Here is a 22131-nt window from a genome sequence, read left to right as displayed (position 1 = left end):
GACGATGCCACAACTGCCCAGGATAAGGTTCAGCAGCTCTGAAGGATCCACTCTGCCCCCTCGCCCATTTTGGAGACACCAGGATCTTCCAGAGCCAAGCAGTACCAACCCCGAGGAACCAGACACCCTGCAACGCAAGACTGACTACAAGAGTCCACACTGGACTCCAACTGCCTAAGGACCAAACACCTGTCGAGGGACGTCAGCAGCCTGGAGACACATTCGCTGAGTGGCCCAGCGGTCGTACACTAGCCCTTCTGAGGTGTTTGCCCCTGACCGCGAGGTGCACTTTGCGCACCAGAGCTTGGATCATCGGTTTGCTCTGCACCCACCCCCACTGGTCAGAGAATCTCTGAAATCTTCAAGATCCCATAGTCCCCAGGCCCTTGTGACCTCTAAGCTCTTGAATGCCCTCAGACTTGCCTATAAGTCCCCCTGTGCAGCCGTTTTTTAGGTAACCCACCCTCTTTGTAGCTTGCCAGCTACATACTCTCCCAGCACCCTGCTCCTGGATGAATCTGAGATGTTCCAGAGAAACTGCAGGTAGAACTTTGGACCCAGACTCCCTAACATTCAAATTCAAATTCTAGAAGGTGAACCCCCAAGTACTACTTCACTGTGATTTATTGCCTTCTGTGTTTTATCTCCATAGGAAAACATTATGCGTAACTGTGCACACCTGTATTTTGCTTGTACTTACCTTGCTTATTGCTGAAACGTGTTACATGCTGAAGTTCTTGGTTCAAAATATATAAAAAATGTACTATTATTCTATAAGTTGGTCTTAACTTCATTCTTGGGCGTGTGTTCCATTTATTGCCTCTGTGAGTACAACAAATGCTTAGCACTGTCCTCTGATAAGGCTACCTGCTCAACCACACTACCACAAAAGAGCATTAGTGTTATCTACTTTTGCCTCTGTAAACCAATAAAAGTCTCTCTGACCTCTCTGAACAATATACCCCATTCTGGGGCACTATACAGAGAGGTGGGTACCCTACAGTTATAAAGAGCGTAGGTATATAGGAATGCAGCACGTGATTAATCAACATGTTTCAGTCACTAGTAAAGCCCATACGAGTCAGTCGCCTTCTGCAGAACTCGGATCCCAACTACCTACAGTGTGTAGTGTGAGCAATGAGAAAGATATAGAGTATCACTGAAAAAAATAAGACATGTGTTGGAAAGCGTTCCCCGGGGAGGCTGCGGAGTGTGCTCCCGTCCACCCTGGGGCCCACCTTTCCCAGAATTAGGCCGAGCAAGAGCAGAGAGGCCCTGCCTGGCAGGGTCTCGCACCTAGGATCGCACGCGCTGCGCTTACTCTCTCTTCGGATAGAGGGACACCACACAGTAGGTCGTTTATAAGGCAATAAGTCTTTATCGGTAGTTGTCAGGGATCTTTATGATCCGGTAAGCAGGTGCCAAAGTAAATGCCACAAGCGGCAGCGATCTTGTGATGAGGGAAAAAGGGGGTAGCGGGACAGTCTTTGAATCAGTGTCTCTGCGAGTTATCCGGCGCCCAGCTCTCAATCCTCGAGCTGAGGGGATGTTGCTTCTCTCGGCGATCTCTACCGATCTTCTTGGAGGAACGGGCCGCGAGTCACTCAGCAGGCACCGGAGGGTCTTAGTTCAGGGAGCCGCGACGGCGTCAGCAGGGCTCAGATGGATCAGAGTTCGGGGAGCCGCGACGGCGTCAGCAGGGCTCAGATGGTTTCAAAGTTCGGGGAGCCGCGACAGCGTCCGCAGGGCTCAGGTGGTTTCAGAGTTCGGATAGCGATCTTCTGTTCGGTGAGCGATCGAGCCGCGACCACGTCAGCAGGCTCTCGTCAGTCCAGGTCTTCTCTCCTTCTCGTCCCTTCCGCACCCCTTGTTATACTCCCCTTCCTCTTTGAAGTCCGGGGTCCTCGCGGAGAGGGGTCTGGTGCCTGGGGGGCGGTGTCTCGGGGTTTCCTGTCGCTCAGCCCCTTGATCTGTTCAGATGTGTCCGGGAGGGACTCCAGACGCCCAGCAGGAGAGGCGCCCTCTCACCGGGGGCCTGGTGGCCGATCGAAACCTCCCTCGGGGAAGAGACCAGAGGTGTGACAGAGTCGGCGCCTCTCGGTCTGGTTTGGGGGGGGTGTCGTTCTCCCTCGGCCGGGCATGCGTGTTGGGGATCTGTTCGGCCCTCGGGATGTTGGTCCACGGAAGCCGAAAGGCCGTGCCCACGAGGTTCGGCGTGTTTGTAGTGTGACTTGCTGGTCGGGAGGGCCCACGCCACGAGGCCGGTCTCACACGTGCCCCCCCAGCTGAAAGGCGGGGAGAACTACCCATCCACTTGGGAGTTCTCCTCGCTGAAGCGGAAGAATCGGGACAAGGCCGTCCGCGTTGGCGTGGTCAGTCCCGGGGCGATGTTCCACAGTGAAATCCATCCCCTGGAGAGAGATGGACCAGCGTAGCAGCTTTGGGTTTTCCCCTCGCATCTGCATCAACCACCGCAGGGGTCGATGATCCGTTTGCACTCGGAAGTGTGTTCCGAACAGGTAGGGCCGTAGCTTTTTGAGGGCCCAGACTACGGCGAACGTCTCTCGTTCAATTGTGCTCCACCGCTGTTCCCGGGGCAGCAACCTTCGGCTGATGAAGGCGATGGGCTGATCTATGCCTTTGTTGTCATATTGCGAGAGGACTGCCCCGATGCCGTGCTCCGAGGCGTCCGTCTGGACCACAAACTCCTGGGTGTAGTCGGGTGCTTTGAGTACCGGAGCCGCGCACATTGCGGCCTTTAGGTTGTCGAACGCCTTCCGGCAGGCGGGAGTCCAGTGTATTTTCTTGGGGTGTTTCTTGGAGGTTAGTTCTGTGAGAGGGCCGGCGATGCTGCCATAATTTTTAATGAACCTACGGTAGTAGCCGGTGAGGCCCAGGAAGGCTCGGACTTCCGTTTGGGTTGTAGGGGGTTCCCAAGACAAGATGGCATCGATCTTCGGCTGGAGGGGGGCGACCTGCCCACTCCCCACCTGGTGCCCCAGATAAGTTACGGAGCCGTGCCCAATCTGACATTTGCTAGCTTTGATGGTGAGGCCGGCCCGGCGCAGAGCCAGCAGGACTTGACGGAGGTGCTGGAGGTGCTCGGTCCATTGGGAGCTGAAGACTGCTATGTCGTCAAGATATGCCGCGCTGAACCACTCTAGTCCGGCCAGGACCCTGTTCACCAGCCGCTGGAAGGTGGCCGGGGCATTTTTCATCCCGAACGGCATCACTCTAAAGCGGTAGTGCCCATCTGGAGTGGAGAAGGCGGAGCGCTCCTTGGCTCCCTCGGTGAGGGCAATCTGCCAGTACCGACTGGTCAGGTCGAAGGTGCTGAGGTAGCAGGCGGCCCCAAGGCGGTCAATGAGTTCGTCGGCACGGGGGATAGGATGAGCGTCTGCTCGGGTGACCGCATTGAGGCCTCGGTAGTCCACGCAGAATCTCAGCTCGGGGGCAACACCCGGGGTAGTCGCTTTCGGAACCAGGACTACCGGGCTGGCCCAAGGGCTGTCGGAGGGTTCAATCACCCCGAGGTCTAACATCTTTGCTACCTCGGTCTGGATGCAGGTCCGGACCAGATCAGGGACCCGGTAGGCCCGATGTCTCACGGGCGGGCTGTCTCCGGTGTCCACGTCGTGGACACACCAGCTGGTGACCCCAGGGGTCAGGGAGAAGAGATCCGCGAACTGCCCTAGTAGCTGGCGGCAGTCGTCGGTCTGTTGGGCTGTGAGGGCGGTCGACAGTCTCACTCCTTCCACGGATCCATCGGTTTCCTTCGCCCCCAGGGGGTCTGGGAGGGGCTCGGTGTCTTCTTCGGCCCCATCGTCGGTGGCTAGGAGTAGACTTAATTCGGTCCGTACAAAGTGGGGCTTGAGGCGGTTCACGTGGAGAACCCGGAGGGGGTTCCGCGGGGACTGCACATCGATGAGATAGGTGACTTGGCTCTTCCGCTCGATCACCTTGTAGGGCCCAGTCCATTTATCTTGGAGGGCGCAGGGTCTCACCGGGGACATGACCCAGACTTGTTGGCCCGGCTGAAACTCGACCAGCGTAGCATTCTGGTCATACCAGCACTTCATCTCTTCTTGACTGGCCTCAAGGTTTGCTTCTGCGAGTTCCCTGAATTTTCGGGTCTCGTTGCGGAGCGCCAAGATGTAACGGAACACGTCCGGAGGGGTCCCCCGGGGGGACGCTTCCCACCCCTCTTTGACCAGGCTCAGGGGTCCTCGGACGGGGTGTCCGTATAACAGTTCGAATGGGCTGAATCCCAGGGATTTTTGGGGAACCTCCCGGTAGGCGAACAGGAGACATGGGAGGAGGACGTCCCACCTCCGGCGTAGGGGTTCCTCGAGGCCCATGATCATCCCCTTCAATGTCTTGTTAAAGCGCTCGACTAGGCCGTTTCCTTGGGGGTGATACGGGGTGGTGAATTTGTACGATACTCCGCACTGCTGCCAGAGGGACTTCATATAGCGGGAGATAAAGTTTGTGCCCCGGTCACTCACGACTTCGCGGGGGAACCCCATGCGGGAGAAGATCCCCATCAAGGCCCGGCCCACCACGGGGGCCGTCACGGTGCGGAGAGGGATGGCTTCGGGGTAACGGGTGGCATGGTCGACCATGACGAGGATGAATCGGTGGCCCTGGGCGGTCTTGGGGTCCAGGGGTCCGACAATGTCGTTTCCTACCCGCTCAAAAGGGGTACTGACAACGGGGAAGGGTTGGAGCGGAGCCTTGCGCTTGCCCCCACTCTTTCCGCTGGCCTGGCACGTGGGGCAGGACTTGCAGTGGGCCTCCACATTTGCTCGCATCTTGGGCCAATAGAAGTGGGTGACGAGTCGCTGGTAGGTCCTATCCTGGCCTAAGTGTCCGGCCAGGGGTACATCATGGGCCAGGCCCAGGAGAAGATTTCGGAAGCGTAGGGGTACGACTAGTACTCGGGCCGATCCAAACTCGGCCGACTTCTGTTCGCTGTAAAGCAGTCCGTTCTCCCAGTATACCCAGTGGGTGCCAGTCCGGTCGCCGGCTGCTTGGGCCTCGGCCTGTTGTCGGGGCCCAAAGAGGGACGGGCAGGTGGATTGTTCTTGGCAGAACTCTTCACAGGAGGGGCCCCCTTCGCAGGGCCACAGGGCCAGTTCTGTCAAGTCCCTGAGTTTGGTCAGGGCTTCGGGGTCGGAAGGCCCGGATTCTTCGCCGGGAGTGGTTGGTTCGTCCAGAAGGGGGTCGTTGGCCTCTGGTGGTGTACCCTGGCTCTCGGGGATAGTGGCGGTGCTCAGGGGCCTGGCCTCTCCCCCCTCGGAGGAAGGCGTCCGGAGAGTCATCGAGCGCGTGGTGGCGCATACCCACTCGGGTAGGCCCATCATCTCGAGGTGGGCCCTTCGTTCCACTTGTCCCCACGGGGAGTTCTCCAGGTCGTTGCCCAGGAGGCAGTCCACGGGCTGGGAGGTTCGGACCGCTACTTTTAACTTGCCGGTGACTCCCCCCCCATTCGAAGGGGACTAGGGCCATCCGGCAGAGGCGCTCGGAATTGTCTGATGATATGACGGGGCAAAAGGCGTCAGGCAGGATCTGATCCTCGGAAATCAGGTGGCAATGGACCGCCGTGACACTCGCCCCCGTGTCCCGGAGCCCCTCGATGCAGTGACCGTTGACCGTCACCTGCTGTCGGTACTTCTTTGTGTTGGCGGGCAGGGGCGTTCCGGGGACCATCTCCCGGTCCCCTAGGGAGACCAAGGCCATGGCGGCTGGTTCCCATTCTTCGGAGTCTTCCACCTCTTCTCCCAGGGCTACAGAGGCCATCTGTCGAGCCGGCGGGGTTGTGGTGGCGGTCCGCTGGTACAGGGGACACTGAGGGTCACTGGCATAGTGTCCGGTCTGCTGGCAGCGGAAACAGGTGATCCTCACTCGGGGCCCCGGCCTCCCGGGTGGCCCTGTGCTGGCCGGAGGTGGAGCGGGAAAAGGTGGAGATTGTCCTCTGGGAGGGCTGACCCCCCCGGGAGCTCCCTTGGCCGGCCTTGGTTCCCCCCGCCCCTCTGGCGGGGGAGTCCCTGACTGTGGCGACCGTAGTCTCCCACGGGCCCCCGGGAGGTCCGGGTGTTCACCCACCGGTCAGCCTCGACGGCCAGTTTCCGAGGGTCTGCGAGTTTGCTATCCAGGAGGTGCTGGCGCAGCTCTACGAAGCAATTAGCGGACAAGTGTTCCCATGCGATTAGGTCGAACAGCTCCTCAAAGGTGGAGACCTTTGCTGCCCTTGATCCATCAGTCCAAGGCCCGGCTGTAAAAGTTCACGTACTCCACCCAGGTGGTACCGGGTATCTTTTTGCAGTCTCTAAACCGTTGCCGGTACATTTCAGGGGTGAGCCCATATCTGGCTACCAGGGCCTCTTCCATGTGACTGTAGGAGTTCATTACCGTGGAGGGCAGGTCCAGCAGGGTATCTCTCCCCCTCACTCAGGAACCGGCCCCACAGCCCAGCCCCCCAGTCTTTCTGCGGGACTCGGTGGGAGGTCATGGCGACTTCGTAGGCCTTGAACCACTGCTGAATGTCGTCGTTCTTATAATATTCTCTCACTACATCCTTGGGGATGTGGACCTTCGGTTCCACGGTGGAGGAGATGGGTTGGGTTTCCGAGGGTCGTGCCTCCGCCCTCTTGGCCTGGAGCTCGATTTCTTTTAGGCTACATTCGTGCTCTAGTTGGAGTTTATTTTCTTCGTGTTCTCTCTGTCGTTTCTTTTCCTCTAGTTCTCCTTGTAGGCGTAACTGTTCCACCGCCAGTTTTTTCTCGGCCAGTTTTATCTCTCCTTCGATTTTTAGTTTTGCTAGTTCCAGTTCGTGGTTGCGACCTCTTTCTCGGTCCGCTAGTTCCTCAGGGGATAGGCCCCCCTCGGGGGCGCCGTTCCTCCCCGGGCTGCTTCGTCGTTCGTTGGGGGTTTCTCCTTCTGTTCGTGTCCGGGGAGCTTCTGCCTCGACCCAGGTTTTTAATGCCCCCTGGAAGTCCTCTTTCGTGCTCAGTCCGGTGGTAGCGATTCCAAAGTCTTTGCAAAATTGTTTCAGTTCTCGGTGCGTATAAGATTCTAACTGGTCTTTTTGAAATGCCGTGCTTGGGTTGGTGCCTGCGGCACCTAGGCAAGTTTCTCCTTCCATTCTTCTCGGTAGTGCGTCAGCCGTCTACTGCACGATCTCTAGGTGTTGGCTCGGATCCCGTCGTCTGCCACCAAATGTTGGAAAGCGTTCCCCGGGGAGGCTGCGGAGTGTGCTCCCGTCCACCCTGGGGCCCACCTTTCCCAGAATTAGGCCGAGCAAGAGCAGAGAGGCCCTGCCTGGCAGGGTCTCGCACCTAGGATCGCACGCGCTGCGCTTACTCTCTCTTCGGATAGAGGGACACCACACAGTAGGTCGTTTATAAGGCAATAAGTCTTTATCGGTAGTTGTCAGGGATCTTTATGATCCGGTAAGCAGGTGCCAAAGTAAATGCCACAAGCGGCAGCGATCTTGTGATGAGGGAAAAAGGGGGTAGCGGGACAGTCTTTGAATCAGTGTCTCTGCGAGTTATCCGGCACCCAGCTCTCAATCCTCGAGCTGAGGGGATGTTGCTTCTCTCGGTGATCTCTACCGATCTTCTTGGAGGAACGGGCCGCGAGTCACTCAGCAGGCACCGGAGGGTCCTAGTTCAGGGAGCCGCGACGGCGTCAGCAGGGCTCAGATGGATCAGAGTTCGGGGAGCCGCGACGGCGTCAGCAGGGCTCAGATGGTTTCAAAGTTCGGGGAGCCGCGACAGCGTCCGCAGGGCTCAGGTGGTTTCAGAGTTCGGATAGCGATCTTCTGTTCGGTGAGCGATCGAGCCGCGACCAGGTCAGCAGGCTCTCGTCAGTCCAGGTCTTCTCTCCTTCTCGTCCCTTCAGCACCCCTTGTTATACTCCCCTTCCTCTTTGAAGTCCGGGGTCCTCGCGGAGAGGGGTCTGGTGCCTGGGGGGCGGTGTCTCGGGGGTTTCCTGTCGCTCAGCCCCTTGATCTGTTCAGATGTGTCCGGGGGGGACTCCGGACGCCCAGCAGGAGAGGCGCCCGCTCACCGGGGGCCTGGTGGCCGATCGAAACCTCCCTCGGGGAAGAGACCAGAGGTGTGACAGAGTCGGCGCCTCTCGGTCTGGTTTGGGGGGGGGGTGTCGTTCTCCCTCGGCTGGGCATGCGTGTTGGGGATCTGTTCGGCCCTCGGGATGTTGGTCCATGGAAGCCGAAAGGCCGTGCCCACGAGGTTCGGCGTGTTTGTAGTGTGACTTGCTGGTCGGGAGGGCCCACGCCACGAGGCCGGTCTCACAACATGCTAGAATACTTCCCGTTTCTGGCCACAACTCCTGGAATTTCCATCACGGGAGTAATGGCTCCATAGGGGAGGGAGGAGGTAACTCCCTGTATTCATTAATTTGTCAAGAGAGGTTTCTTTCCTGTGACCTGTGCGCCTCTAACCCATGGGATGTAATGTCGCAAATTGTGGGTGAGGTTTACCGGTCCAGCAGACGCTTATTTTATGGTTGACTATACATTTTCTTGTCTCATGTTGCCAGGCACCTAGGTCTCCTCACCTGTACTCTTATATAGCCCAAAGGGTCTGGACGTTTCCAGAGCTTTTTCAGACTCTAAACTCCCGCCATATGGACAGGAAAATCCCTAATTTGACCTTGCTATCATTAAGCCCCAGCCACTAAGCGTCGGTAAGCATTTATCTGTGCCCCAGGCACTAAGGGCCGGTAAGCATCTACATGTGCCCCAGCCACTAAGGGCCAGTTGGCTTCTCAATGAGCTCCAGCCACTAAAGGCCGGTAAGCATCTCACTGTGCCCCAGGTAGTGAGGGCCGGTAGGCTTCTCATTGTGCCCCATCCACTGAGGGCCGGTAGGCTTCTCATTGTGTCCCATCCACTGAGGGCTAGTAGGCTTCTAATTGTGCCCCAGACACTAAAGGGCGGTTGGCCTCTCATTGTGCCCCAGCCACTGAGGGCCGGTAGGTTTCTCATTGTGCCCCAGGCACTGAGGGCTGGTAAGCAGCTTACTGTGCCCCAGGCACTGAGGGCCGGTAAGCAGCTCACTGTGCACCAGGCACTGAGGGCCGGTAAGCAGCTCACTGTGCACCAGGCACTGAGGGCCGGTAAGCAGCTCACTGTGCACCAGGCACTGAGGGCCGGTAAGCAGCTCACTGTGCACCAGGCACTGAGGGCCGGTAAGCAGCTCACTGTGCACCAGGCACTAAGGGCCGGTAGGCTTCTCATTGTGCCCCAGCCACTAAGGGCCGGTAGACTTATCACTGTGCCCCAGGCATTAAGGGCCGGTAGACTTATCACTGTGCCCAGGCACTGAAGGCCGGTAGGCTTTTCATTGTGCCCCCCCAGGCACTGAGGGTCGGTAACCATTTCATTGTGTCCCAGCCACTAAGGGCCGGTAAGCACCTCAATGACCACAGCCACTAAGGGCCGGTAAGCATCTCATTGTGCCACCACGCACTACGGGCCGGTAGGATTCTCATTATGGCCCAGCCACTAAGGGCAGGTAGGCTTCTCATTGTGGCCCAGCCACTATGGGCCAGTAGGCTTCTCACTGTGCCCCAGTCACTAAGGGTTGGTAGGCTTCTCACTGTGCCCCCGCCACTAAGGGCCGGTATGCTTCTCACTGTGCCCCAGCCACTAAGGGCCGGTATACTGCTGCAACCCTATGATCATCACTGAATCTTCAAGGGTGAACTTCCATTGCTGCCATGCTGGCTGGTAAGCATGCAAGACATCCATCCGGTATTTCCTCACAGACTCTACACTACTTGCAAACCACAGCTACCCTCAGCGTCTCCACCAGGGAAGAAGTGGTGGACTGGCTCCAAGTTCACAGACCAGGGAGCTCTGTGCTCGACCAATGACATTTGAAAGTTGGGGTTAGCTCTACATAACTTGCAGAACAGGCATGCAACGTGTATCTCACTCACCAAACACAACGCTCATGGCCTCACCATTGGCGTGAGAAATGCAACGACAAGTGTCATAAATAATCTTACAGATAAACTTACATATCACATCACCCCCTGAACACTATGAGTGAGAACTAGGCATGTAATATTTTGTGCTGGCTTCAGTGCTTAGGGTTGTTCGTTTACTTTGCTGTTAGGTGTTATTTAATGGTACATATGTTGCGAGGTCATAGGCATCACTTGCAGTTCAAAGCTTTTTAAGGTTCTCTTGTGATTGTAAATGTTATTTAACAGAATGATAACATGATGTACCAGGGGAGGATTGTTCTGAAGGGTGTGGAATAACAACGACCTACCGTAGTTCGAAGCAATATCACGTCGGCGTGTTCAAGGGAGCAGGGGACGCAGTTGGCAAGCACATCCCAATCAGGTCTCCAATAAAAGACGAGCAGAAGGAAGCCCAGAGACAGAACATATCCTGCGATACACAGGGCCCTGCGGCAGCTGTGGGTCTGGTATCCGAAGACCTCCTGCAAGGAAACAAGACACTGTTAGAAACATACCTCGACCATGGAGATGCAAGCACTACTATGGAAGATGGTGGGAGGGGTGGGGTGGGAAGCACCTGGGTGAGTGGATCCACCCCTCCAGGGAGCAGGAAGTGTGTTGTCTCACTACTGTAGCAAGAAGCCAATTGTTCTATCCCATCGCATAACAAGACAACTGTGTAGGCAAGTACCAAAGATACACACAGTAAGCACGCAAGCACTGAAACCGCTCACAGGAGTCACACATGTAAGATGCTCCCTGACAACCAGAACACATGGCCGAAAGTCCATGGCTGTCCATCTGGAAAAGGACAGAATCAGATACAACACTAGTTGGACAACAAAACACTTCAACTATAGGATTATTTACACCCTAGCTCATTATTATCATATTAGCTTTGCAGAGTTTTATTCTTATCAAAATTGAATTACAATATACTTTTTATTAAATCCGTATTGAAGTTGAATTACAAAATGCATCACACTCCTATAGCCTAAATGTATCCAGTCCCATATTCATACCCTTTCATGTTCTTAGATAAAAAAAAGCATTGATTCCTGGACAACATCAACAATCCTCAGAGATCAGTGGGGATGGGTTTCAAGACCTGCAATGACCAGGTTTGAATGTTGTTAATGACATGTACAAACATTTAAAGGAACGAGCATGGGGGCGCCCTGTGCTCCGAGTGCTGCAAATATTGTCCCGTTTGCGGAGCATATCAGACGCTGGTCAAGGTTTACTGAAGGTCTCTTCTTCATCCGACAGGGGAAGGAAGAACTATCTGATAAGTGTATACTCTGGATCAATCTTTGTGATGAGAATGTAAAGTTTACCGATAAGGGAAGCAAAGACAGTTGCCTTTCTTGATATACTGATTGTTTACAACAATGGATTATTCAGGTAATTTGTATACCAAGCCCCCAGCAGGAAACATCCTTCACCACTTCTTTTGCTTTCCTCCTCACAGAGAGAATGTATGCATTTGGCAAATTCCTTCGATTAGCAGAAACTGCACAGTGATGAGTAACTCCCTAAAGAATGCTGATGTTCTGAAACAAAAAACCCATAAAGAACAGTTACCCTAGAGGCAAAGGGCAAAGGGCATCAAGAGAGGGTGGTATTAGTCACTGCTGATTATCTGGAATATAAAGTAGTGAACATTGTGCTCAAGGATGTGTCCAACTGCAGGAGCAGCAGTTTGATGCAACATGAATAGCTAATTTTGGAAAAAGTAAACGCTAGAGAGGATTGTTGGGAGTCACAAAAATGAAATGTGCGAGAACTTTATTGGATTTTTACCCTTAAGACCTTCAAGTGGGGTCTGAACGGAGAGAGCAGCTGGGAGAACATAGTCCAGTAATTGCTATTGACTCACTTTTGATGCATACGTTCCTGTGTTTTGGGAATAGCTACCCCCTGATGCGGGCCTCTGGTCATGTGATGGTGTGACAGTAACCTGTATTTAATGAGGAACTTAAGTTCTTTATATACCTAAATCTCAGAGGTACTTTTGTCAAGAATTCCTGTCATGCGAGGGGAGGAAAACACGCCCTTATGTAAACAGGAGAGCTGTTACATAACTCGGAAAACACGCCCTTATGTAAACAGGAGAGCTGTTACATAACTCAAGGAAAACACGCCCTTATGTAAACAGGAGAGCTGTTACATAACTCAAGGAAAACACGCCCTATAAAGGGAGGAACCGGGAGGTACAACGCTGTCGGATATTGTGTTTACACCGACGTACCTGCTTAGTGAAGAGCAGTGTTCCGGAGTGGTGCTCCAGTAAGGCAAGAACGGAGGTAGGTCGAGTCGTTACTCCCTGGGCCGTGTCTTGCCCCATCGTCACCTGTGAAGGACCCGGAAGCTCTACCGGATAACCATTGAGCTTCGCTTTTTGACTCGGCTGAGTCAAAGCGCAGTGGCGCTTTTGCTGGTTGGAGTCGTAACTCCCAGCCCGACCAGAGATACAGGGACTGCCAGCTGTAACGCACACCAGGAGGTGTTTGCCGCGTTACAGACTCGGAAGTCCACAGGATCGATCGAGCGGCTGCTCTCGGTTCAGTCTTCTTTGCTTGTGATTGGGGTATCGGTGACGCATCACCAGGAGGTGACTCCGCGTCCCGGTGCAGTCTGAGGAAGAGGTTGAGCGGCTGCTCACTTCAGGTAGAGACCCCGGCTGGGTGTTTCCCTGACTCCTCGATTCTCCCCAACACTCTTCGTGCCCCTCACAGCCTACCGATTGGCATTGTCGGCCATTTCATTTCTGCCCTCTGTTGGCATACGCCGGGATCGGCGTATATGCAGAGGATGGCTAGGACCATCCGTGCTGTGGGCTGGTAACGTACTTAGCCTGGAGGATTCCAGTGACTATAACCTTTGTTTATTCCTTGTATTATTTTTGCCTTCATTAAAATAACTAAACCTTCACAAGTGGTTGCGTTCTCATTATCGTGTCTGTTAAACGATCCTGAGACGTTCAGGGCGTTACAAAATATCCGACCTTAATAACACTAACTGTCTCCCGGTCGATAACAGACATGGCAACACTTGATGATGTGCTGGCTGCTTTAGCGACCGTGCAAATTGAATTGGCTGCCTCCAGGCAAGAAACAGCCGATGTAAAAGCCAGACTGGATGCTATCCAATTGGACCCGCACATGCCCAGCACCTCCCTCACGAACCAGACCCCTGCGGTAGTAGTGGAAATGCCGGTAGCCGTCCCCTTGGCAACACCAGAGAGGTACAGTGGGGATCCTAACACAGTGCAGGTATTCCTCACACAAGTGGCGCTACATTTATCGTGCAAACCAAGGGCGTTCCCCACGAGTCAGGCTCGTATGGCTTTCCTTATATCCTATTTGGCTGGAAACGCGGCACAATGGGCCGTACCTCTGGTGAGCAGGGACGACCCCATCTTATGTGATTGGGGTGCTTTTCGCGAGGAATTCCTGAAAGTCTTCGACAGAAGGGCTGACTCGTACACGGCGGACCGTGAAATGCTTGAGTTGAGACAGGGATCCAACGACCTGGTGCAGTATCTCAACGCGTTCCGAAGGCTGGTTGCGGAAACCAAGTGGCCTGTTGCTAAACAGACGGCGCTCTTCCATCACGGGCTGTGCGATGAGCTCAAGGACGCCGTGGCTCGTATTGACCCACAACCCAAGACATGTGAGGGCCTTATCAACCTGGTATTACGGCTGGAACATAGGCTAAGTGAAAGAAAGGGGGATCATGGGAGAAAAGGAAACTCCCTTCCATCCTATGTGACAGTGGGAAGTCCTGAACCTTCCACCGCATCCAAGGGAGAACCCATGGACATCGGCGCAATACGAGCGAGCCTCACAGCCACGGAGAAAGAGTCACGCCGTAAACAAGGATTGTGCCTATATTGTGGCAAAAAAGGCCACTACGTACGTGAATGCCCTGCCAAACCGAAGATGTCACGTTATCGGGCCAACCGGTCGGTAACAGACGTGGTGGACGTACCGGCGGAAAACTAGAGGACTCCAAGACCAGAGAAGGGGCATCTCGGAGTCACTCATCCATCCCTTCACTTTCCAACTCGGTCACTAAGGGACAACGACACCTGTTTCTCACGGTGCACGTGGGAGTGCATGACCAGTGGATACCCGTTGTGGCCATGGTGGATTCAGGGGCCACTGGCATGTTTATGGACCACAACGAGGCATGCAGGCTAGGGCTAGTGCTTCTTCCCAAAGCTGTACCCGAAGACGTCTATGCTGTAGACGGAAGGCGATTGGTGACGGGGCCCATCGGGCAGCACACGGGGGTCCTTCCGATGAGATGTGGGAGGAACCATTTGGAACAAATCGATTTTAACATCATCCGAGCGCCCCAATATGGCGTCATATTGGGATTGCCGTGGCTACAGAAACACAACCCCTCTGTGGATTGGCCAACACATCGCATCGAACTGACGTCACCGTATTGCATCCTGCATTGTGGAATAAGAACGGAATCCCTTGACGCAGATGAGAGCGGGAGTCAGACGGTGGCTACAGCGGCAGAAAAAGATGTGGCTCTCCCCCAGGCTTATCACAGTTTTGAGGATGTATTTGATGAGGTGAAGGCGGAAGTGCTACCACCACATAGACAGTTTGACTGCCAGATCGACCTGGTGCCAGGGGCCAGCGTTCCCAGCGGCAGGCTGTATGCCCTGACGGAGCCTGAAAACGTGCATCTCCGGGGGTACCTGGATAAACTTCTCAAGCTAGGATTCATCCGCCCGTCCAAGTCTCCGGCCGCCTCGCCACTCTTCTTCATCCCGAAGGCTAATGGGGAGCTGAGAGCCTGTGTGGACTTTAGGGCATTGAATGCGATAACCGTAAAGAATCGGTACCCCTTGCCTCTCATCAGTGTACTTCTGGAACAGGTCAAGAAAGCTCGTATCTACACCAAGTTGGATTTGAAAGGGGCATACCATCTGGTGCGCATGAGGGACGGAGACGAGTGGAAGACCGCCTTTAAGACCAGGTTCGGCCTTTTTGAGTACCTCGTCATGCCGTTCGGTCTGTGCAACGCCCCGGCAGCCTTTCAGTACTTTTTGAATGAGGTATTCAGAGAGGAGTTGGATATCTACGTGGTCGTATATATCGACGACATCCTCATCTATTCGTCCAGTGTGGAGGAGCACGTACACCACGTCAAAGCTGTGCTCCAAAAGCTGAGGGAAAACATGCTGTTTTGTAAACTCAGCAAGTGTGACTTCCACGTCACATCCGTGGAATTCCTCGGTGTGATGCTGAGTCCAGAGGGACAGGAGATGGCAGAACGAAAGATCAAGGCGGTGAAAGAATGGCCGGTGCCCCAAAGCGTGAAGGACGTCCAAAGTTTCATTGGCTTCGCCAACTTTTACAGGCGGTTTATAGATGGATTTTCAGGATTGGTGGCCCCAATCACACAGCTACTGAGGAAGTCCAAGGAGTTTGTCTGGTCCCCTGAAGCGAACAAAGCCTTTGAGGCCCTGAAAAGCGCCTTTGGTAAGGCGCCGGTGTTGGCTCACCCCGATCCGGATCTCCCCTACGTGGTGGAAGCGGACGCATCGGATGTGGCGCTGGGGGCTATCTTGTCCCAACGCAACCACGACACAGGGGTGCTTCATCCCGTTGCGTGCATGTCCCGCAAACTCAACGACGCCGAACGCAACTACCATATTGCGGAGAAGGAGCTTCTCGCAATCAAGGACGCCTTCACCGAATGGAGGCATTGGTTGATGGGGGCAAGACATGTGGTATCGGTGTACACGGACCATCGGAACCTACAGTTCATGACGGCCACAAGACACCTTTCTCCCAGACAGCTGCGGTGGATGATCTTCTTTGCGGGGTTCAACTTCCGCATCACATATCGGCCGGGGACGGAAAACCGGAAGGCGGACGCCCTGTCCCGTCAATCTGCAGTTAAGGAACCATTGCCTGCGACCGAGCATTCCATCATTTCCCCGAGGATGGTATTGGGGGTTATCCAACCGGATACTTTCCTGAGGGGAATAAAGAGAGGCATCAGGTCATTCGCATGGCGGAGGTGGCTCCTCAGTCACAGAGAATGGCAGCTGAAGGACGGGATACCCCTGAAGGGTAGGTGCCTATTGATACCCACGCCTAGGCTAAGGAAACAAGCATTCATCTGGTGCCATGACTCTCCATGCGCAGGTCATTTGGGCTTTGAAAAAACGGTGGCTAGCATGGGACGGCATTTCTGGTGGCCAACCATGAGAGTGGATGTCAGGAGGTGGGGACAGGAGTGTCCTACGTGTGCTACCATGAAGGCCGACCATGGCCGAACCCAAGGGCTCTTACATCCACTTCCGACCCCGGATAGACCATGGGATAGCATATCACTGGACTTCGTGGTGGGCCTACCGGTAGACCAGGGGATGACGGCAATACTGGTGGTGGTGGATTACTTGACGAAAATGGGGCACTTCATCCCCTGCAAGAGAGTCCCTACGGCCGGGGAATTGGCGTCACTACTCCTAAAGAATGTGGTACGACTGCATGGATTACCTGGGGTGATCGTGTCGGACCGGGGGTCGCAGTTTACTGCGCAATTCTGGAAGACTTGGTGCACTGCGCTGCATGTTAAGACCGCCCTGTCCACCAGCTACCACCCTCAAACGGACGGCCAAACCGAGCGCCTGAACCAAACGCTCAAACAGTATCTGCGATGTTTTGTGGACCAGGGCAGGGAAGAATGGGTCGACTTGCTATGGGTTGCAGAGATAGCCTATAACAACGCCACTCACAGCTCCACACAGGCATCTCCGTTCTATAGCAACTATGGCCAACATCCCAGGTTCTTGCCATTTCTACATCCGTTCAGAGAGGACAGGATTCCCGCCACAGCGGACAGGGTGGCACACATAAAAGACATGTTGATGTGCTCAAGGGCTGTCCTAATGGAGGCCAAGAGAAGATACAAGGCTGCGGCAGACAGGAAGAGAAGGCCCGGGCCACTGTACCGCACTGGAGACTACGTCTGGATATCCACAAGAAACATGAGGTTTCGAAAGAACAGTGTGTTCCATCCCAAGTACATGGGCCCCTATCGAATTACCAAGTGTATGGGTCCCGTGAACGTGAAGGTGTGCTTGCCCCAGTCATTGCGGATACACCCTGTCTTTCATGTATCATTGCTCAAACCAGCGCCCTCCAAGCCGTCTGGGACACCTAGGCCGGTATGCGTGGAGTCGGAGGTGGAGTATGAAGTGTCGGGCATACGGGCGTCCAAATGGCGCAGGGGGAAGCTGTGGTACCTGGTTGCATGGAAAGGCTATGGCCCGGAGGAGCAGTCATGGGAACCGGCTGAAGGTGTTCATGCTCCGCGCTTGGTCTCCTTGTTCCATCGGCGTTTTCCTGCCAGCGCTGGACCCGTGGGGAGCCGCTGAGAGGGAGGATGTACTGTCAAGAATTCCTGTCATGCGAGGGGAGGAAAACACGCCCTTATGTAAACAGGAGAGCTGTTACATAACTCAAGGAAAACACGCCCTTATGTAAACAGGAGAGCTGTTACATAACTCAAGGAAAACACGCCCTTATGTAAACAGGAGAGCTGTTACATAACTCAAGGAAAACACGCCCTTATGTAAACAGGAGAGCTGTTACATAACTCAAGGAAAACACGCCCTATAAAGGGAGGAACCGGGAGGTACAACGCTGTCGGATATTGTGTTTACACCGACGTACCTGCTTAGTGAAGAGCAGTGTTCCGGAGTGGTGCTCCAGTAAGGCAAGAATGGAGGTAGGTCGAGTCGTTACTCCCTGGGCCGTGTCTTGCCCCATCGTCACCTGTGAAGGACCCGGAAGCTCTACCGGATAACCATTGAGCTTCGCTTTTTGACTCGGCTGAGTCAAAGCGCAGTGGCGCTTTTGCTGGTTGGAGTCGTAACTCCCAGCCCGACCAGAGATACAGGGACTGCCAGCTGTAACGCACACCAGGAGGTGTTTGCCGCGTTACAGACTCGGAAGTCCACAGGATCGATCGAGCGGCTGCTCTCGGTTCAGTCTTCTTTGCTTGTGATTGGGGTATCGGTGACGCATCACCAGGAGGTGACTCCGCGTCCCGGTGCAGTCTGAGGAAGAGGTTGAGCGGCTGCTCCCTTCAGGTAGAGACCCCGGCTGGGTGTTTCCCTGACTCCTCGATTCTCCCCAACACTCTTCGTGCCCCTCACAGCCTACCGATTGGCATTGTCGGCCATTTCATTTCTGCCCTCTGTTGGCATACGCCAGGATCGGCGTATATGCAGAGGACGGCTAGGACCATCCGTGCTGTGGGCTGGTAACGTACTTAGCCTGGAGGATTCCAGTGACTATAACCTTTGTTTATTCCTTGTATTATTTTTGCCTTCATTAAAATAACTAAACCTTCACAAGTGGTTGCGTTCTCATTATCGTGTCTGTTAAACGATCCCGAGACGTTCAGGGCGTTACAACTTTAAGGCAGGTATTTTATTATATTGGAAATTAGATCAGGCTTTTACCTTCACCAATGATCACTGTGGTGTGCTTCTAACCTTTAGTGAAGAAAAGTTACTTCATATTCTTTGGCTGAGCAATGAGGCGGTCTATGCACAAATATTTTACCATTCGGCAACGGCCACAGTAGTAGAACCGGTCATCATAGGACAAGCAGAACAAAACCGTATACCAAGAAGAGGGATCGGACGATTAACAGGGAAGTATTTAATGAGGAAAAAGAGGGTGTTCTAGCTTGGTGCAATGCTATGGAAGAAAGAGCGTTGTCACGTGCTCAGGACAGGCCCAGTAAGAAATGCTGCCATTTTACACGCCCTTGTTTCGTAGGTTGCCTTCTCTTTTACACACAGTGACTTTTGACAACAAATGCATGCATGACCATGGAGGATAGCATTCTCTGAATCTGCATTTCTTACATTTCCACTTTGTAGGCACACTATCATCATACCTTGATCATTCAGTACATTGGACAAAGTTCACTGCGAAATGCGACAACGCTGTCCAACTAGAACAAATAATTACGGCCTGACAGGGGTTGCAACATGGCCACATGGGTTCTATTTTTATAAATACACAACTTCTTCCTTGTTTAGCCAGAGGAGCACTCAGCTTACACTGCGGGGTTACCACATGTCAGAATTCCAGCTCAGCTGATTCCTGCGTACCAACACGAGAGATGTCCAGCTCCACCCCAAGGTGGGCAGCCTGATGACACTTACCCACAGGTAATGAGGAGTTGGTCCACCCTGGCAGGGATTTGGCAGATCACTTGCCCAGGCAAGACTAGGTGAGGGAGCGCTAGGTAGGAATATAACTATACGCAGTCCTTGTTTGCCAGCGTATCTTCACTGTGAGCAGCATGGTGGAAATGTTCATCCTTTTCCCTTTTCTTGTAATTGTGCTAATCTGTTTCACACTACTAATCACCGCAGCACACCTATTTTATGCAAGAATCACAAAACTTCAATAAATATTGCTGAGTATTTCTTGTGTACTTCTTTGGGTATGAATAAGAGTCCAAACGAAAAGGTTCTAGATCGGTTGCTATGGTTTCCTTGTGGGTCAGGGTTGTCATGTTTGGAGATTGCACACACATTTGTTGCCCTGTAGGGTTGGGGTAGAGAATGGTGCACTGTGGCTAGCAGGGACATAGGCCAACCTATCCCGAGTGTGCACGGAATCAGACTGGCATGATCCCAACATTTGTGTTGTCCAACAAATGCACAGTTTTACCGAGGGAGGTACAAGCCGTACGACGGCACAACGGGACCACTTTAGGCAAGGAAGCAGGACGTATAGTGACCGAAGAGCAAGCATGGGTCTGGGCACTTGAAACCCATGGCCGGGGTTAGCGCACTCCAAGAGTGCCGAATTTAGGTTCCATGTGGTACAAGAGGCTACGAAGCTCTGGATTTTGTAATGAGCTCTAGGAGGATAAAGCAAAGTGGGGGTATCAGAAGGTATGAGGTGAGAACCTCAAAGCACGTCTTCAATCTCTATGAGCGGAAGGAGTCTTAATTCAGTTTGCCATAAATACAGGTGCTTTGTACTCAGACAATGTTGTCTTTTTGTTTGTACCTGCAGGTCCCTGCTTGGTTAACTGACTTCTGTTGCGTGGCAATACCAAGATGAGACATATCAGGTTTGTACTACATATCCCTCATTTATCGAGCAAACATACGGTTGAGACAAACCTTGTTACCAGATATCTGTTCAGAGGCTAAGACTTGAGCGAAGTGGGCAATGGCCCAGGGCCTCCCCCTGCCAAGCACCCCCCTGGGAAAGTGAAATCTCTCTCTATTAAACCTCTGTCTATAATATTCCTCCCTCTAAACGTCTCTCCCCACATGCACTTCTGATAGTGTCATCTTAAGCATTTTTAGAGTCTCGGGCTAAAACATATTTCATCTGTTTTTCGTGGCCCTGTTAAAGTGTGTGTAAAGCTTGCCACCATACCAGCTTGAATAAGAATGAAATGGGTAATACAATTTGAAGGTGTTCCAAACAGCGGCACCCAAAATCCTTAGCATGACACTATCGGTTTGTTGAGAAGCGCCACATCTGGTCCATGATGGTGAAAGTTAACTGTACCAGCCCCATGGCTCATATACTCGGGTAACTGTACCAGCCCCATGGCTCATATACTCGGGTAACTGTACCAGCCCCATGGCTCATATACTCGGGTAACTGTACCAGCCCCATGGCTCATACTTGGGTAACTGTACCAGCCCCATGGCTCATATACTCGGGTAACTGTACCAGACCCATGGCTCATATATTTGGGTAACTGTACCAGCCCCATGTCTCATATACTCGAGTAACGGTACCAGCCCCATGGCTCATATACTCGGGTAACTGTACTAGCCCCATGGCTCATGTACCCGGGTAACTGTACCAGCCCCCAGGGCTCATGTACCCGGGCAACTGTACCAGCCCCCAGGGCTCATGTACCCGGGCAACTGTACCAGCCCCCAGGGCTCATGTACCCAGGCAACTGTACCAGCCCCATGTCTCATATACTCGGGTAACTGTACCAGCCCCATGGCTCATATACTCGGGTAACTGTACCAGCCCCATGGCTCATATACTCGGGTAACTGTACCAGCCCCATGGCTCATGTACCCGGGTAACTGTACCAGCCCCATGTCTCATATACTCGGGTAACTGTACCAGCCCCATGGCTCATATACTCGGGTAACTGTACCAGCCCCATGGCTCATGTACCCAGGTAACTGTACCAGCCCCCAGGGCTCATGTACCCGGGCAACTGTACCAGCCCCCAGGGCTCATGTACCCGGGCAACTGTACCAGTCCCCAGGGCTCATGTACCCGGGCAACTGTACCAGTCCCCAGGGCTCATGTACCCGGGCAACTGTACCAGCCCCCAGGGATCATGTACCCGGGTAACTGCACCAGCCCCCAGGGCTCATGTACCCGGGTGACTGCACCAGCCCCCAGGGCTCATGAACCCGGGTAACTGCACCAGCCCCCAGGGCTCATGAACCCGGGTAACTGCACCAGCCCCCAGGGCTCATGTACCCGGGTAACTGCACCAGCCCCCAGGGCTCATGTACCCGGGTAACTGCACCAGCCCCCAGGGCTCATGTACCCGGGTAACTGCACCAGCCCCCAGGGCTCATGTACGCAGGTGGTGAAACACTTGGTGTCTGCCCATTTATGTGTTTCTTGTCGACAGGGGCCAAAGTTAGTCTTTCTCGTGCAAGGGACACAGTTACCATATTCGTGAGGTCTTCAGATGAATGTGCTTTTTTTATTTTTAAGCATGACTAACTTTGTGAGGTAAGTATTGTGTGTGATCTCTGTGAATGTTAGGGCATCGTTATTTCAGTTTTTCACTCGCTGTATATATTTTCTTACTGATATCTTTATGATTTAATTTTTGCACAACTATTGGTGGGTTGTGGCTTCACATATGTATTTTTGTTTTTTCCTTATGGTGGTTCTGTTTAGTTATTCTGAGAACAGATATGACTTGAGCGAAGGGGGTGGCATTATTATTAGATAATTTGTACGATCTAATACTTAAAGATCTATGATGAAAATAGTGTTTAGGAAATGTTGATTCCATGCATAGGAGATAAAGGGAGCCCTGAGCTCCGCAGAGTAGTAGGCA

The 22131-nt window shown here is 53.6% G+C and overlaps 1 protein-coding gene across 1 annotated transcript in view; it reads right to left on the bottom strand.

Annotated features, from left to right (window-relative positions):
* The window catches only part of LOC146788628 (putative cation-transporting ATPase 13A4), a 633494-nt gene that overhangs the window by 450499 nt on the left and 160864 nt on the right, over positions 1-22131 (bottom strand). The window contains exon 2 of the mRNA XM_085635802.1: positions 10305-10478. Within this exon, the coding sequence (XP_085491928.1) occupies positions 10305-10478 (174 nt within the window). The remainder of the gene's footprint in view (positions 1-10304; positions 10479-22131) is intronic.

This window comes from Triturus cristatus, chromosome 11 (genome assembly GCF_964204655.1).
Source record: "Triturus cristatus chromosome 11, aTriCri1.1, whole genome shotgun sequence".
In the NCBI taxonomy this organism is placed as follows: Eukaryota; Metazoa; Chordata; class Amphibia; order Caudata; family Salamandridae; genus Triturus; species Triturus cristatus.
The sequence above is the reverse complement of the archived record's forward strand: the minus strand, read 5'-3'. Positions and strand labels throughout refer to the sequence as shown.